Source organism: Balearica regulorum, chromosome 4 (assembly GCF_011004875.1).
Source record: "Balearica regulorum gibbericeps isolate bBalReg1 chromosome 4, bBalReg1.pri, whole genome shotgun sequence".
Lineage (NCBI taxonomy): Eukaryota > Metazoa > Chordata > Aves > Gruiformes > Gruidae > Balearica > Balearica regulorum.
This window is the reverse complement of record NC_046187.1, coordinates 70,136,842-70,156,016: the sequence shown is the minus strand read 5'-3', so window position 1 is coordinate 70,156,016 and position 19,175 is coordinate 70,136,842. Positions and strand designations below refer to the sequence as shown.

The 19,175-nt window shown below is 39.1% G+C and overlaps 1 protein-coding gene across 6 annotated transcripts in view; it reads right to left on the bottom strand.

The window, feature by feature from the left end:
• Window positions 1-19,175, bottom strand: part of SORCS2 (sortilin related VPS10 domain containing receptor 2) — a 561,511-nt gene that overhangs the window by 25,779 nt on the left and 516,557 nt on the right. For all 6 annotated transcript variants that reach the window (XM_075752553.1, XM_075752549.1, XM_075752551.1 and 3 more), the window contains exons 15-23: window positions 18,574-18,694; window positions 17,142-17,275; window positions 16,396-16,524; window positions 14,891-15,062; window positions 11,250-11,436; window positions 7,258-7,391; window positions 4,965-5,088; window positions 3,074-3,186; window positions 1,348-1,473 (exon numbers count right to left, since the gene is read on the bottom strand). In XM_075752553.1, the coding sequence (XP_075608668.1) occupies window positions 1,348-1,473; window positions 3,074-3,186; window positions 4,965-5,088; window positions 7,258-7,391; window positions 11,250-11,436; window positions 14,891-15,062; window positions 16,396-16,524; window positions 17,142-17,275; window positions 18,574-18,694 (1,240 nt within the window). The remainder of the gene's footprint in view (window positions 1-1,347; window positions 1,474-3,073; window positions 3,187-4,964; window positions 5,089-7,257; window positions 7,392-11,249; window positions 11,437-14,890; window positions 15,063-16,395; window positions 16,525-17,141; window positions 17,276-18,573; window positions 18,695-19,175) is intronic.

Sequence of the window (19,175 nt, the reverse complement as noted above, 5' to 3'; positions counted from 1 at the left end):
ATTGATTATAACTGATGACATTCTTTAAACTGCCTTGAAGCACAGTGCTAATATAACAGTTGAGATTTAAAAGGACCTAATACGCGTAACACTTTGCACTGAAATAAAAAGTTTGCACAACCTATGAATTTATCATCAGTTCCCTTAAATTATTAAAGAAGTCCATTCCATATATGCTCAGAAAAAAGAGAAAGAATTTCCTTTAGAAGCTGCACCTTGCTTCTTCAAGAAGTGGAAAGATGCAAAGAAGTTTAAAGTGGTAATGCTCACCTGGCTGAAAGCTTTAATTCGTGAATGGCTCTCTACTAAAGAAACAACTGGTTAAAATCAACCGGTTCCTGCAACATAATCAGGATTTCAGACTCCCAGGAACCCCCACTGTGATTACAGGGGGAGAGCAGTAAGGGTTCGGGGTTGCCACAAAGCAGAAAACTTTGTGCAGTCACACTGTACTCTGTGCATTTTAAAGACCGACACCTGGACATCAACATACTCCTTTGGACCTTCCAAAGTGTACCCAATCAATTCCAAACACAATCTACTGGGTTTGTGTTAATATGAAGAGCTTTGTCTTCTTATGTCTCTAGCTCTTTGGATACTGTGACCTTGTCTCAAAAAGTTGTAAAATGCCCTTCAAAATTAACAATACCTTACATTGGGATTCTTTGTAACTGGCAGGACTTGAACTGCAAGATACAGGCAGAGTGTTGGGATCCGTTCCTTCTCTATCACAGCAAAAGCACAAATATCATAAATTATAAGTGCCAGTATTCTGATTTTCAACTGGCATAAGGTCTTTTATTATGGAAGAAATATGGTTTGGAAATAAGTAGGGAGAAACTAACGTCTGATTTTTATTCCTGTGTTCACTATATTTGTTTCTTGCCAGTTGAAAAGGACATTTGCTCATAAAGGCAGAAACCACCTGCTTGATGCTCTTTACATTATAGGCTAACTATTAAGGTTCTGTTTCTATTTGACCTGAAATCTAATTTGCTTCTGAAGACAGTGCAGAGATGGTTCATCCCTCTTTAAACATATCAATGTTCTAAATACACTCTTTGCTCTATCAGATCTTCACAGACTGACATGCCATATCTGTTATTTCTGTTTCTAAACCAGATCAATACTAGTTATTCTTGAGAAATACACTAATACCAGTAAGCACTGGATTATGCTGGGCTATACGCTGTCAGACACAGCAGTCGTAGCTGTTACTAGCTTTTACATGTCTCTTGCCAGGTGGGAGTGTGATCCTTATGTAGTTAAGGAGCACCTTTAATTTCACCTGAAGACAGCAAAACAGGATGAAGACTGTCCCAACCAGCTATACATTGCTCTGGTTACCTTATCACTAGTTACACTTCTCTTCCTTTTTGGTTGGTTTGCTGGTAGTAGCACATGCAAGTCAGCAGTTGTGGGCAGACCAGGTTTCACAACCGTCATGAGTGTTTCTTTGGGTATATTGGTTTCCTGTGAAGACAAAGGCATATGGCAAATTATAGGACACCGTGCTTTATATTTTGTAGAAAATACATAAGTCCACACGTGTCTTTTAGTCTTTGGTGTTCAGATCCTTAATATTTAGAGGGGATTGCACCAGAAGCTAAAACATGAACAAAGCCAAACATAAATTAACTGAAATGTGAGCTGCTCTTTGAAGATTGGAAGAGCTAAGCATTGTTATCGCATTAAAGAGATTTAGTGGCATCATGAAAAGAAGCAAAAGGAAGTGGTATGCAGCTTTAGCAAAATTTTGCAATGGCTGTGCTTTTCTAGGGTAACAATTTAGGATCCTTTCTGGACCATTCAAACGCTTAGTAGACTTAGAAGGGCATATTCATTAAACTTAACTTTAGCTTAGGGAGGTTATTTTTCCATCTGTGTTTAATGGACAGAGAGAAGTCTTCCAGGGCAAGACTAAGAGCACCTAGGTTCGGTTCCTGAAATTGTTATGAATGCCTGCAGCCCCCATGGAAAGTCAAGTGCATTCCTCTTCAAAATAGTTTGTGCAAATTTTGCTTTTAGTCCCAAATTCCTCCATGTGTTGCGTAATACAGCCACACAATTCTAATGACAACACCCTGGGCACTTCCCGTAGCCTTCCTTTCTCAGATTCCAAAATTCCATTAAATTGCTCATATTCTTTTGCAAAGATTTGGTAATTACTAAAACACAAGGGCAATTTCATAAGGGATTAAAACATTTGTTTGATTGACTCTGGTTATGGAATAGTTTTAAGTTGAGAAAAGTGGGAATTTACTTTAATTTGACATTTGATGTGAACCTTAAAAAAAAGGCAGGAAAAAGTATAAAGTCAAAATCCCAGAATCTGATTTGCATTACTGTAAATCCAGGAAAAGTCAAGTGATTTCAAACACAAGCATTGTCAAAGCATTACCAACCTGCAGCTCAGTGCTAATGTCCTCACCAAAAGTCAGTGTGCGCACACTCAGCTGCTGGCAGTGCGTGTACCCGACGAGCAGAGCTCTAGAGCTCACAGCTTTCATGGGGTGCTTCTCCTTCTCTCACAGAACTGCTGCATGGCTTTGTGCTTGATTGAACCTACGGGATTCAACTGCTCCCAATTCACATTTCTTTTCTGAATATGATCTAAAAAACCAGCTATATGAACTGTTTGCATATATATTATATATAATTTTCAAAGATAAACATTTTTTCTTCTTTCTGCTTTGTTTTTACACAAAGCCTATGTCTTTTACATTACACAGCATCCTTTGCATAACTTCTAAATATATCACATTTAAGCTACTCTTCCTGTTTTGGTGTCAGCAGTATTTGCTAATACGTCTATCCCTAATCCCAGAAGGCAATATTTAGCATTAATTGCCAATTAGGCTGTGACAGACCTAAACTTTCTTATGTTACACTATCATCGTCTATAGCCTGCACGTAAAAGCGACACTAGGCTCAAACTTGTTTGAAATGTGGCTCATGAGGTTCATTTTATTATTTTGCTCTGCCTCGTTTTTTCTAAATGAGAAGGCATTAACTTAACCTTCAAGCTTTACGACTGGCGAGGGAACATTTTACGAGCAATCTGAAAGAGCACCTTTGCAAGAAGTCGTGTTACTACCCGCCCTATGTCTTCCCTCCACTCTGGTATGTCAGGGTTGTACATGTCCAGGTGCTTAGTAAACTTCAGAGGAAGAACATGAAAATGATCTAGAAAAACAAAAATAAACATTTTTGAAAAAAGTAACAGAACAGGTTGCAAAAATATTTTTGCAGAAATAAAAGCTGAAAATATACATTTGGCATTATTTGCTGTGCAGTGCTGCAGTATCTAGGAACCCCACTGCTCTATGTTGTGTACTCTTACACAGAGCAAGAGTACACTCCTGTCAGGCACTCAATTTCTTTCTGTATTTTCATCAGCATCATCAAATTTGTGCCTAAAGATAAAAAAGCAGGAAGAAAAAAAATAAACAAAGCAGATTTACATACATGCTCTGGGGTCAAAACCTTCCCAATAATTTTTCCTTAGGACAATACACCACACAGACGTCGTTGGTTTCTTTTATTTGTAATGGGAATGTGCCAATGGATTCTCACTGAATCATAAACATGTGTTTTTTGCCCATTAGATGTTCCTGTTTTTCATAAAAATGAATACTTTGTGTTTCCATCAACTAGCTATGAAAATAAGAACAGAAATGATATTCCAAAGGCTAACTACTGCTCTCTTCAAAAAAACAAAAACAAGGTACACCCACATTTTTCTGGATATTGCGCAAATATCTTGAATACCAGAAATGGGCTGTTCCTCAGTAAACAGCCTCTAAAATCTTCCCTTTCTCCATATAGGCTTCTTGGATCAACACCTGGGGAACTTAATGCAAAGCAGAGAAAGAGATCCTCTGGAATGCATGAGTCAAACCTGGCCTCCCCAATGCTTCCGACAGAATTGTATTTTCATGTGGTTTTCTTTTCCAGAGGGTTCTTTATTTCCCCCATGACCAGTACTTTCTTGCTCTTGGTATCAGGACTGGCCAACACTAAGAGCAGAAGCAGCATTTGAAAGCCAAAGTCATTGACCTAGTCCCACTAAGATGGGTTAGACTTCTAAAGATTTCTGAAAAAGTGGATGCACTTATAAGGGGTAGCATAAACATTAAATCCATTTATCTTAGGAAAGAAGAAGGTTCCTAAAAGCTGCATTTAGCATGAGTGCGATTCTTACCATTATTTTAAATTAATAAGTATACCAAAAGCAAAAATAACAGAATCTTCTTTAGACAACAGAGATGTATCATGTTGTGTATTTCATGATACCTGAAGGCTTTTAGCTCTGCATTAGAAAGAAGCTTTTTCACTTATCACAATTCCCACATGTGACAGCACAAATACAAATGTAAATAATTCAATGGCACTACTTTTTTCATAGTATATTATGCCTTGCCACCACATTATAAGACACTAAGGCACAACATGAAACAAGAGCTGAAGAGTTATTCAATAATTACAGTGGAGCTATACTTGATCCAAACTCTCAGATAAACAGCAAAGGAACAGTGATATATTGTGATAAAAGGCAATTATTTCACATTCTTTTTAATGCTGAGAGTATAGACACAACTAATTATTTTTTTTCTAGAGGGATTTAAACTACTTTATTTAGAAATTCTAAGAAACTCTCTGGTCATAGATGAAAATACTACTTCAACACTATTGCTACGTATAGCATTTGGGAAACACGGTAACATTTAAAATTAGCAAAGGAAACAAAACGTTTCAGATTAAACCCTTCCATACAATCACACTGTTCAACGTCATGGAGTTACCTCGGGACAGTTCATCCCTCTAATTTTAACAACTAAATATGGCATTAGATACAATTTTACAACAGGCTGAGTTGTGTCAGGGCTGGTTTAAGAGGTATAAGAAACAAGTACACATGAAAGAAACGAACAAACAAAAAATTAACAAGAGTAATGTCTCACCAAAAACATGGACAACTTTTGAGTCCTGAAGCATGGAGCTCCCACAGGAAGCCTGCACTGTAACTCTGACGTCGCCTGTCTCAGCAAATTTTGTCACCAGAAAATTGTCCAATGTAAGGAGTGGCTTTAAAAAGCAAAGAAAAGTTGAAAACAGAATTTAAGCAAGAACCACAAGAATAGTGTCTGAAGAGACGGTCACTAAAAATATTAGCAAAAAAGGTTTCACATAAATTATTCAATAATCCACATTTTATCAAATTAACCAATTACAATTTTCAATACAGGATGCTTCTTTCCCTAAATAGAATGTTTATAAACAGAATAGCTGCCAGATGGGGCAAACATTCCTTTTAGAATAACTGGTAGAGTATTAGGTTTTCATTCATATCCCAATGAAATAAACAGATTTTGAGTCAGGCTCACAAATCTCTACAAGATCCCCCATCCAGAGGGACCTTGACAGGCTGGAGAGGTGGGCGTGTACAAACCTCATGAAGTTCAACAAGGCCAAGTGCAAGGTCCTGCACATGGGTCAGCGCAGTCACAAGCACGACTATAGGCTGGGCGAGGAATGGATTGAAAGCAGCCCCGAGGAGAAGGACTTGGGGGTATTGATTGACGAGAAGCTCAACACGAGCCAGCAGTGTGCGCTTGCAGCCCAGAAAGCCAACCGTGTCCTGGGCTGCATCAAAAGAGGCGTGACCTGCAGGTCAAGGGAGGTGATCCTGCCCCTCTACTCCGCTCTTGTGAGACCCCCACCTGGAGTACTGCGTCCAGCTCTAGGGGCCCCAGTACAGAAGAGACATGGAGCTGTTGGAGCGAGTCCAGAGGAGGGCCACGAAGCTGATCAGAGGGCTGGAGCACCTCTCCTATGAGGACAGGCTGAGAGAGTTGGGATTGTTCAGCCTGGAGAAAAGAAGGCTCCAGGGAGATCTAATTGTGGCCTTCCAGTACCTGAAGGGGCCTACAGGAAAGATGGAGAGGGACTGTTTATCAGGGAGTGCAATGACAGGACAAGGGGTGGCGGGTTTAAACTAAAAGAGGGTCGATTTAGATTAGATGTTAGAAAGAAATTCTTTACTGTGAGGGTGGTGAGGCACTGGAACAGGTTGCCCAGAGAGGTTGTGGATGCCCCATCCCTGGAAGTGTTGAAGACCAGGTTGGATGGGGCTTTGGGCAATGTGGTCTAGTGGAGGGTGTCCCTAGCCGCAGCAGGGGGGCTGGAAGTAGGTGATCTTTAAGGTCCCTTCCAACCCAAACCATTCTATATAGCAAGCCATTTGCCTCAAAAAATGTGGGGTTCAGTCAAGGCCAAAAGGATTAATTCTGTCAACTTAGAGCATGACCCATGGAAGTGCACCAGCTCACCGTAACCTTCAAGGCGGCACTGAGATACTGTTACCTGACCACATCTGTATGAATTACAAAACCCTTCACAAGACTACACGGATCTGCAGTGTCTCTTCTAGCAATGGCAAAGTCAATAAGAATGAAAAGATACAGGCTGGGATTATGGTAGACAGCCCATTTACAAGAAGAAAGTTCTCTGCGGTTATCTGAAGCACTCCTCTGTCATACTTAGTCTCCTTCATAAAGAAAATATTTTACTTATCTGTAATTGAAAGAATTACCTTAAAAGAAATTAACCCAGTTAGACCAGAAATATTCCCAGTAGAAGTACTTGGATATTTATTGCTCTAGCATATGTTTATCTAGACTTTCTGTTCCCAAATGCATATCACCAGATTGTTTGAGTACTTTCACTGTTTTGATATCCTTTTAGATATCCCAGTTATTTTTGATACGCCAGTTTATTTTATACTCCCAGAAAATATTTATCTATACAATGAATACATATATATTTCTGTACAGCACTTAAATTTACGGTACTCACATTATCAACATGGAAGTGCATAAACCCAAGCTTCATCATTCACCAATGCTATGACGCCAAACGCATCCCCTTCCACAAGTTTTTTTTCCACGGGTAATGGAATAGAATACATTGTTGTTCCCCCCAAAAGAAAATGGTTCAGACATTCAAACCAATTCTAAACAAGAAATTGGCATTTGCATATAAGTAGCAATAAAGGGAAATTAACACCTTAAATGTACATGATAAAACAAGGGAAGGTAGATACTGCTTGCCACCAGATATAACTGTCTATTTGGAATGAAAGATGGTCTAAAAGAAGTCATGCAACATGGTAGTATTTCTACTAAAGTAAAAGGTGTCACTCAACCTTTATTGGAAAGAGATTGAAAATAATCTCAGTCAAAACCATTCATGTACCTGAAGATTGTTTCCTATCCACCAGTAGAAGACTGTCAAATTAGGGTTCTTAGGCAGAATGATGGCTGTCAGATTCACCTCCTGGTTTCTCCCAACAACTGGAACCACTTCTAAATTTAAAGCCTGCAGTGGAGCTGAACAAAGTTACCAAAATATCATTGAACAAGAATCCATCAATTTATTAATTCCTCTTTGCCCCAAAGCCTCTCGCTTGCACACCGTAAGGTCCTGAATTTATTTTTCCCTCCCTCCTGCTTTTACATCTGTGTTGAAAGCTGCAGGCATAATTGAAAAGACCTCATTTCAAACCCACCTCACTCCCCCCAAAACCCCCCCAAACAAAATCCTAGAGCAGTGTGACAGATCATGAAAATGCACCTCTGGTGCACTTTTTTTTTGGTGCATATCCAATTCTAGAAAACATAAGCTAATATCTCAGTTAAAAAGTGGAAAAGTCAATCTCAGCTTTTGCTTTTTTTTTTTTTTTTTTTTTCCCCCTGAAGTAATAAAAGATCAAATGAATAGAAATCTAGCAAATCTCAAACTGGTAAGGGAAAAGCAGAAAACTGAAAAAGAATATTGCTGACTACTCATTTTCATTATAAAATATCAGCTGTTAGGCTCACACCACACACAAACTCTCATTAACGCATGTTTTAAAATAGATGTGTACATCAGGGTTGCATTTATTTGCACATTAAAATAGATAACCTCTGCACTACAAAATGTGCCTTAGAGTAAGTTTATTCCTTTCTGAACTTTTGCCTATGAAAGGTGTAAACATTATTAGTTGTATAGAAGAAATGCATCATTGCAATGATTTTATCTGCTGCTTAATTTGTATCTTGCTTCACAGTACCATAACTTTAGTGAAAGAAAATCCTTCCCTCAGAGGCTTCCAAGTATATCTTTTTCAGAGTATCTGAAGGAAAAAGCTTTATAATAGTATAATGCGATAACTAGAATTTCCTAACTTCAGTTGCACCAGCTCTCCAGGATACCAAACCGCTGTATGGCCTAACGTGCATTCATATACAGAATGAATACTAGCCCATCCATTTTTGTTCCATTCTAAATATCTTTTAACTCATTCAAAGGTCTTTCATCTCAGTGCAAACTTCAAGGTAATTAACACCGGTCCATTCACGAACTGAATCATTGCCCATTCACTTCTAATTCACTTTCACTAAACTGATTGAACTTTTCTGAGAAGAAGCTGAGCTGTGCACACCCTCCTTTTCCACCTCACTTCAACCAGCCTGTGTGCTGCTTCATCCCAACATAAGGCTTTGCTTTCATTCCGCATTTTCTCCAATGACTTTTTCACCAACTATGTAAATTCAAGACCTGTTGGGTGCTTCAATAAACGGTTCCTTCAATAGAAACTTTACTGAAACAGTTAAAATGCTGCTCCTGTTGCTGGTGTCTTGAAGACAATTCAGAAATTTTAGGAAGTCCATTAAATTTGTTCCTTCCAGAAATATTTTCCTCCTGATTAAGCAAATTAAAGAAGTCTGGAGGAATCTGCATCACTGTTTTGATTTTGCCATAAGCTTACATTTGCCCAGAGGAAACAGATCCTTTTGAGATACAGTTTTGGTCCTGAAGAAGGTTACTTTCTTTTCCAAAATTTTTAGAGAGGAAGTTGTTGGGTACTTGAATGATGACTGCTATTTCAAGTTTGCCATTCCTATATATTAAGGAGCTAAAAAGAATTATTGTGAGCCCTTCTGCTTGTCTCAGTCACACAATTCTGTAATGCATTTGAACAAGCTTCACAGCACCCTTAAGTATGTACAATTAGGAATGAAGCTGACTTACATGATTTCTGGTTAATGAAGCTACAGTTTTCAAAGTTCCCTGACTATTCACACACTATAGAGATCATGATTTCGTGAAAAAGAAAATGTATGCCTAGTTCTTTTTCAGTTCTTTTTATTCTGGGTTACCTATTCAGGTTTATACTATCAGACTTGCTCTAACTTCTCTTACAGTTCATTAACGAGTTTTAGACTGCGTGATCTGGATCAGAAAGCATAATCTGGATGACAGGCCACAGTTCTTAAATTGTCCTGCATTACAGGGCATCCCATAGCAACAGAACTTGGCAGGAGTGAAAAATACTCCCTTTATCATTTGTCCCTGAAAAAATTCCCTGGGAATACATCAGCTGGAGATAGAGTGAAAGCAGGACTCTACGGACATTTCTGCTTTCGTGGTATTCCACAGTGAAAAACATCCCTGAACAGCTATTAGTCTTTCTCTAGAATGTAGAAATTGTAGTTTAATTAGTGCCAGCTGATTTCCTCAAATCTTGTCATTTACCTAAAAAATTAAACAGAGCAAATCACATAGGAAGCATTTATTCAAACAGACTGGGAAACATGTTTCCGTGAGTCTTCTAGACCATGCGCAGCATCCTCAGAGAAGCTCAGGAATGGACCACGTCTGCTTCAGTGCTCTGCTGTCTCTGCACTTCAGCACCAACGTCCTCTTAACGCACTGGCCATTTTACTTGGGAAAAATAGCTCTGGCTTCTGCAATTTGTAAATCCACTGCATAAAACACAATTGGTATCTTTCATTTTTACTGTTTATCCTGATGTAGGCCACATTGGAAGCACATTTTGAGAAAGTGGTTGTCCCGCTTTCTGTCAGGGCTTGCTACTGCTCTTCATTCTCTGAACGGTAAGAAGTTGTTCTCCCCAGAGAGAAGGATGTTACACAGAGTTTTTTGCTGTTCATTACTTGTACAGATCTACCGTTCCTGTGCTTAATCTACTTCCAGTACCTAGAAGCTCCTAAAAAGTAACGGTGAAGCCCTAAGCGATTTATCTGAGCTCTCTGGAGCTGTCCAATAATTTAAAAAACAAACACAACAAAGAAATAGATACTGAAATTGAGGTGGAGAATTCGATTCTGATCCTTTCCATTTGATTTTTATAGGAGATTGGCAATTAGCATTAATGGGTTGGCCTCCACGCGCTAATCAAAGCAGAACTGCAAAGTCTGGACTCAAGGACTCTGACTAGCAAACTACATAAATATCAGCAGTCACCAGACAGGCCGGCATAAAGCACACGGATCTGTGCACAGCCTTGTATGAGGCTCCAGCGATTTCCATTGCTTTGGGATTAGGATGGAAGACACACCACTCACAACAGAGGGAAACGGACACCTGGAGAATGCAAGATGAGTACCTTTTCTTTTGATGTTACTTGTTTCTGAATTTTTTACACATTTGAAAAGAGGCAAAGCAATAGCTGCCTTGAATCTCAAAGGAAGAGGAAAATTCAGTTCCAGTTATGAGTTTCCTTCTTCATTTCAATTATGAGATGACTGAGGTACATTAAGCTTGTGATGGTGCATGATATTCCCTGTGCCGTGCTATTCTTTTCTTTTAAATCTATTTGATGGGGGTTTTTAGGTCTTAATTAAGGAGAAGGAGAGAAGTCTAAGTCAAGTAATACTGCCTGCCAACATGAAATTATACCCAAGTACCACTTTAAAGCTTTGTGAGAATTAACTACTTAAAATCTAGGTTCTACTACTTTTAGAAACACTGAGATTTTGATTATTTTTTAAAATCATACAAAAGCTCGTATGTTTCTGAACACATCTGTTCACTTGTTTCACACAGCACCTAGAAGCTCCTAAAAAGATATAGCTTGAAGTGTTAAATTTTAGTTGCTAAGGCTGCCAACAGGGTCTTGAGTCAGGAAGATGGATCAAACCTGAGATTTGAACTGAGGCATGCTTGCTATTTAAAAGATTAATACACCATCCCTCTCCCACATCCAAACGAAACTAATTCTGACCTCCCAATACATAAGGTTTACAAGCCTCTGCATTAACAGCATACAACACTGCAAGACTGCGTGAAGTTATTGAAAAAATATGCATTTTTCCTAATTGTAACTAGTAATTTTCTTTACTACTTCATAGCAGCAAAAGTAAAAAAAGAGTAAAAAAAAAAAAAGAGAGCTGATTTACAGTTGACTTGGATGAACACCACAGCCTCATCATGCCCAGCCACATTCTCAGCCTTCACCGAGACACGGTAAATCCCAGGATTCTCATAGCGGTGACGGATGGGTTCTCCAGTCATCGTAAGGTTCACATATATCGCCTTAAAGCCATCTCCAAGATCTACCTGGTATTTGGTATTCAATATATCACCCTAAAAGGAAAATATATCAAAAATATTTTAAATGGCCAGAACTGAAATAGTCAGCACACATGATTATAACCATTTCCCAAATCACAACAGCATTTCCAGCCCCAGCCAGATATTTTGACTCAATCGCAATAGTTGCAGTCAAACCACTACACCCACGGCAAAGATTTTAGTGCAACAGATGTTGTGTGCATTAATGGAGATGATAGTACTAGATTTCCACAGTAAGGTGCTACCTTAAAATAAGACACCCCAGACCGCTAACCAAGTTGTATGACACAAAACCCATCACTCTTGCCTTCATGCAGCTGGACATTAAGTAACATGATGGTGCAGGGCAGCCCCATGTTCTGGAGTGATGCTCATATGATTGCAAACAACTGAATATTGTTATTGCAGCAAACTACCACTCATCCAGTGAACTTCTAGCCTATGCAATTACAAAGTAAAATTAATCAGTTTAGACCTTCTTCACAGCACCTTCTAACCACATCCTCTGAGTGTCAACTGTGTGGCCTTCAAGATCCAAGCTGGGATCTTCACACCAAGTTGTACTGCATTATACAGAGCTACCAGCATGTCTAGAACTCATGTGCTCTACTGTAAAATTAGATGCGTGCTTAATGAAGCAGATTATTGAGCTGAGTTTGGGAAAGGGTGTAAAAGTCCAGCCAAATAATTCTGTCCTGTCAAACATCTCACAGAATTTGTAATTCATTGCACTTCTTCTAAGCGCTCCTTTAAATGACACCGTCTTCCTAAACTCAGCCCTAAAATACTGCAAGACTGATACTACTGTCAGAGGACAAACATATCCTCATCACTCATGTTGTCACGGTGTGGCTGCTCAGGAGAGAAGTCAGGCCTGTGCTATGTGGACTGGCAATGCGGATGGAGTCAAAGAGAAATTCGTTTTAGCTGTGAGCAGCAACACTTTCTCAACACTACTGCCCCAGCGAGCTGCCCTGCTTCCTCGGTCTTCAGCAATATGTTCCTGCTCACTTGCCACAGCACATAGCCATCACAGTCATGCAATTAAAACAGGCTGCAGGGCCAGGCTTGGTAGAAAATCCTCTGTATTGTGAAAATACAGTGTCGGTTAAAAATCTTCATTGCCTCTAGGAAAGGCAGGTATGCGTCCATATGCTGGTCAGGTGACCTGAATGGCCATCAGAGCAGAGAAGGATTGACAACCATCGAGGTATTCCCAAATCACTTCACTTCCCCATAAGCCACCCTCTGAAATAGGTTTATATCAAAATCTAATCCCAAAAGGCAGCACTAATGTAAAATCAAAGGAGGCAACAAAACCTAGAACTTATGTACCCCAGCATTACAAAGGGAAGGAAAACATACTATTATTTCCTCCTTTTATTATTTTGCAGTTTGATTGATTTTCTTCCATGTTTTATCAGATGAAAGAGCATTGCTTATAACGTAAAAGAATACCCATAATAAGGAACCTGTAGGGTTATCAAATACCTAAACACCATATTTCAACACACATAAAGGACCTTGAAAGCTTCTTCACTGTGAATATTTTTTTCCAAATAACATCTTTCTTTTGACAACAGATGGGTAGAATTTAGCAGCGGAGATAATATGTTATTAAAGTTTAAAGCAGAAGAGATGTCGTCTTGCCAGCGATGTGCTAGAAAGTGGAATCTCTTTAGACAACATTAGCTTGCAAACAGTTCTTGTTCACTCTTTCTTATGCTAACAAGTATACAGGCATATTTTTTCCAGGTGAGACAGAAACCAGTGTTGAAAGCCAGTAGACGCAAGCTTCGCTTAATGTTTTATTCTAATAGGTTCCCTAGTGTAAAGATGAGAGTGCTGTCTTCAAAACACTAAGGCACTTCTGTTTCCCTGACCAGGAAAGACAGAGAGCAGTGGACGGATAACACAAGAGTCACAAAGGGAAAAGGCAGCTAAATTTAAAAGCAACTGGGGCTTCTGCTTCCATGCTAAATAGATGATTGTCGTCATGACATTATCTATTCATACATTCAGCCAACATATATTGGGAAAAAAAAAGTATAATAATAAGTTACTATTAATTCTAAGGTCAACTGCAAACTGCCCAAACATACCCAAAGCCTGTTTTCTTTACTCCCTGATGTCTGGCATTCCTGCACCTAGTAACATGCATTCACATAAACTAGTAAATTAATTTTGTTCAGCAGAGAAAGTGCTATGTTTTTCTTTATCCTAGTAGAGCTGTTTCTTAAACTCAGTAATTGTTATGAATTCTCACTAGACTTTGTTGTATAGGTTAGCTCCTAAACAACACTCCAGACGTTTAAGTATAAATATTATTCTTAGCCATAGGGGGCAGCAAACGGTTACATTTCTTCTAAATCCACCCTCCAGTTCGATTTACGGAGCAAAGACTTCATCAGAAAACACACAGCACAGGTTTCCCTTCAAGATCCCCGACTTCTGAAGATTTTTCAATAGTTTTAAATGTTTTACGTATTGCCACAGAGATCCACGAAAGCTTCAGAATCTATGTAGTAGGAAAAAAATAAATCAAACTGCCAATCAAAACCATTAGAGTCCAAATTGCTACCAAATGCTCTATTCTTACAATAAACATTTCCAAACAAATTATAAAAAGAGAAGGCAGTATAACTTGCCACACAACTGTTGGGGCACTGCAAGCATTGGGACGCAGAGCCTGAGAAGCGTTAAGCAACCTGGTGTTCTGCACGTAACCTTCTTGATTCCATTACAGAAATAAATCCCAAGTGCCTGATTTATATCGCACGAGTTTGCCAAAATGTGTGAACTTTCTTCACGTTCTTGCAAATCAGTGGGATTAGCCAGGAAGTACAATACTCCGGTAACCTGAGCACAACAGTTAGAACCTAATACTAAAAAGCAAGCATTAAGACAGACACCCACGGCAAACAATTAATGCAAAAGGTACTCGCTGCCGTTGATCAGGGCCTTAGGGCACTGTCTCTCTCAATAAACAGAAGAAAACCCCTGTATCTTTGGCAACACAACTAATATATAATAAATGTTCTTATGCTGTGCTATTTGTTGATTTCTGTAAAGCTTTGCCTGATTCCTTTCTGAAAGGCAGATTCTCGAAACCACTTAAACCAGAATATTAAATGTTCTCTGCATTTCCGTTCTTCTCTGATACAGCAGTTGAAATTTTCTGTCCAAGACGACTTGGGTAATTTAGTTCCTTTGATTTTCAAGGAAGCTGATGCCTTTAAGGAATCATGACTGACCACGCTGCTGAGGAGACAAATCCCATTCTGTGGACAGAACTTGGTGGTTCACTGAACTTACTGGATTGTCCGATTCATTTGAAACAGAAGTTTCAAGTCATTCGTCTTTGTCTCAAGCACAACCTAATCTCATTCAGCAGCAAAGCAGTTAGAAGAGAAAGGAGCCATAACAATAGTGAGGAAACTTTCATAAAGCCAATGTTCATTACTACCTGCTCTTGTCTGACTATGAAGGTGATGTCTTCCCCAGGCTTAACAACCAGGCTTTCTTCTCTGATGCTGATCTGAAGTCCCTTGGGAGCAATCAATGGACACATATGCTGTGCTAAGTTCTGCTGCAGGTCTACGCCACCTTCACACACATTAGAAACAACTTTCCTGTACCTGCAAGAACAGTAAGCGATGAGCACAATGAATCAGAGGTGAGCAGGACAATGTCATCAGAGGCACTGAACATGAGTGTGATGGTAGCTAATGAATATTCCTTGGGTTCACAAACAGACAAGATTGCAGATGATCACAACCACCTCATGAAGCAAATACTTTGATGAGAGACATTGCCTTTTACTAAGTAAAACCTGTTGAAGAAAGAGGCTGTGGAGCACTATGAGGATTTCACTTGTACCCATTGGAAGAGTCTGTCTTTTCAAATGTAGAAGCACACTCAATCAGCCCTCCAGGAGGTAGATAGCCTGCTGACCTCTCTGCCATACCCCTTCCTAGCGTTCAATAGTCTTCAATGCTCTAGACATCTTGATTCAAACCACAAAGATCAGGAAGGAATTAGATCAAGCAGCTTCTGCATTAACACAGAACCAACTGCTTATCTGCTGCTATCAAATCTATGCATTTTTTAAAACACTTAAAGCATTTATTTAACATAACAGTACGAAAGAACGAAAAGCCACACTTTTAAAGAACTAATAATGAAATACTTGGATATGTACAGCAATTATTTACAGATCAGTTTCACTCAGGTATGTGATTTTTAAAAATCCTTTAAAACTGGAGTCAGATTTCGCTCTTTTGAATTCCTATTCTGTATATCACAGCTGTCAGCCGCAACCCAAAAGACATCATTTTCCTTGGTAAGGCAAATATACACAGAGATTGTGATTCTATTGCCAGATTTGACATTTCGTCATTTGGTTCTCATCTCCACAACTGACAGAGATGATGTTATGATAAACCAGAATAGATGCCAGCTGCAAGTTATTCTCAGCACAGACGTCAGACTACATTGTAGTGTATATTCTATGTGGTATTGTTTACAGTTACTAAAGCTTTCCTTTGATTCTGAGTGTCCCATATGGTCGGGAAAAAAATCTATTCTCCACAGAACTCCTTACCCCTATGGAAGTGAGAGACTGGGAAGTTCTGTGAGATGTTACTGGCTCCTCAGAGTAATTCTTTAGATTCAAACTGGAAATTGGTCTGAATTCAAGCAATGGGCTAAAAAAAAAAAAGCCTTTGAATAGATATTCCTATCAGAAGTGTAGCAATGGTTACAAAATGCAGTTACAAAATAAAAAAACAAAAATATTGGGAACAAGACAGCTCCCCTTTTCTCAAATGGGTTAGTTTTTGCATTGCTGTGAACACATAAAGTAACATTTCTCTTTCTCTTGTACTTAAAACCACTTTTGCGTCCTTAATTGGAATCTCCTCCCCTGCTCTGGAAGCCTCTGCAAGGCAGTTGAACACAACATCAGCTTACCCAGTGCTGCTGGTGTACGCCTGCCCCAGCACACAGTCTTCAGGAGGTGCTTCTGGGTTAAACCAAAAGTCAGCAAAGCATTTGCTAGACTCCGACTTCAGAGGCGCAGAGCGCTCAAACCCATAATCACTGAAAAACATCAACACCAAGGGTGTTACTATCCCCACTTCATTCAGCAGTCTAATTTGGAGTGGATGAGACTACATTTTTAAGGGTAAAAAGATTTTTTTAGTATTATTCTACCAGCTGAAGGTACACATTGAAGAAGCCAGTTCTGTTCTAAGTCTAATTTCAACGGGAGTTGTGTACACCTGGGGGAAAAGCTGGTTGTAATTACTTTGTCAGTTCTGCAAAATTAACTCTCTTGGAAGCTTAGATTTTTAAAAGGTTTCCTGTGCCACTCAGGCCAACACACTTCTTCTGGCTTTTTGCTTCATTTGCAAATAGAAAGGGTTTGCTTGCCTTATAAATCAATTCAATGGTCATTTTTCAAGTCTTGATCAATAGAGAAAAACAAGAGGATTTGTTCAGTCAGGTGAAACAAACACTAAAAGTGTGGCAATGTTTTTAAACAACGGCAAATGCAACAGCAGCCTGTTATTCAAATTACAGGCTGCCTATTTGTTTATACACAGCTATGTGGGGAGAGGGGCGAAAGAAGGAAAATAAACCCAAAATAAAAAATAAACCCAGCTCAAACTCTAAGTAACTATTTACTAGCAATAAAGGTCCACAAATAGACTCACCATAAGAAATCAGAGTTCACACATTCACAAACTTTGGATGTGAGAGCTGATGTGAAACTTCTCCCTTTAATGCACCACGATGAAATCTTCCTCTTCCGAAAGCTCCTCTGCTGACCCATGATGCAACGATCACCCTGAACATCAAAGCACTGGATTTATTGCACACCGTAACCTACACCACACGGACGTCACCTTATGTTGTCATGAGAAAGGCTGGTCTTGCTGCCAACGCTACAGAATTTATCAACTCTTCCGTATTCAAATGTATAGGTATACAAAGCTCTCATAGCCACTGCTGTCCACTAACGGGCCATTACAGTGTTGTAACATACACTATATTTCAGGGCACAAATCCAAAGATGTACACTAAAATTTCAAGTGCAATTTAATGTTTCATGTGTGAATAATCTAGGTACAACCCTACAGCTGGCTATTTAAAAATTCAGTGTGGGTGCAGATGTCACCATGTCTCGTGTTGGCAGTCGTGTGGACACAGGTAGAATTAAGACTATCTGAACATGCGCCACTGGTAACCGGGCAGCTGCGAGCACTCTGTCAAAGTCATTTTAGTAGTTTCTAATTCCTGAAAGACATTTCAATGCTAATATCCCTAGATATTGTTACTCTTTCAGCTCAGATCTGCATAACATTCTTAGTAAATTCACAGCATTCCCAAACAAGAAGTATAAAATTAGGCATGAGAAGTAGCAAATGAGAGCTGAAGAGCTGGAATGACACAGAGTACTATGCAAAAAACCCCCAACCCTGTGGAGAGCAAGAGAACAAATGTACTGGAAGAAGCACAAACATAATAATCAGAATTATTATGAATAAATATGACATATTTCATTTAATGTAAAAACCCCTCATTTAGGTCTCTTTAATCAATACATTGTATAGAGAATGTAGCTTCCCAAAATTGGATTTGGCCAGAGAACCAGGATTAGTACAGCCTTAATGCATTACTACAGAAATGGTATTGCCCAAAACAACTGGACTTCATTACATGAGCGGTCCACTGAGATCCTAAATTACTTCTGGAATAGGCTTTACTTATGGCAATTTATATATGAGTACGGTATGTGGTCAGGAAGTTGGCAGAACATATGACGGCATGTTGAAATTGCTTCAATCAATATTACACACTTCAGTTTATGGTATATGCTTCACAATCCAGCCGGACCACCTATTATTATGGCAGACCACCAAATATACTTCCGCCTTTCCCAGGACACAGATCACACAACTACAGGGAACACAAAATCCTCCTCCATTTTAAACTATTGTAAAATCAGCAAATACCAACATAAGGAGAACAAAAATGGGGATGTAGCATCCAAATTCTATTTGAAAACATTTTCCTAGCACACAGTTCTACACAAATCTGAAAGCTACGGAAAAGTTGTGGCAGTTAACGTAAAATCATGAATACCTGTAGATTTGTGAGCTCCCAAGATTCGTAGTCATCATCAGTGCACTGCCTGGGGAAGGATGGTCTGAAGTCCACCTTCACCAGTTCCCAGTCCGAACGGTAGCTAATATGTCCAAAGACTCTGAACAAAAAGATCAAAAGTAAAATCTTACAGGGAAGAAATACTATACATCTGAGATTCAAAGGTTCAGTTTTATCTTTTCCTTTCCATGGTCATGCTTCCCTACTAGAAGGTCCCTGGTTAATTTTTCTTCCACTTTCATTCCTCATCATATACAAGCAACTGTCTCTGGAACTCCACCATGAAAAAATATAGCTCATAGATTAGAGATTTTTTTCCGCAGCAAACTATCCAGAAATTTAAATGGTGCTATACTACCTTTTCTAATTTGGACCCCCAAATTTTGTCTATTATCTTGTTATATGAAACATTTTTTGACAGGGAGCAGAAACCAGGATCACCAGGTTCAATTTCCAGCTCTGTCACTCATTCCTCATGATCATGCTGCAACTTCTTCAGTTGCTTTTGTGGGTTTTTTCTTCACTTCTACAGATTTCAGATGGCAATTTTGTATTGTTCAAACTCACAGCAGTATCATGAA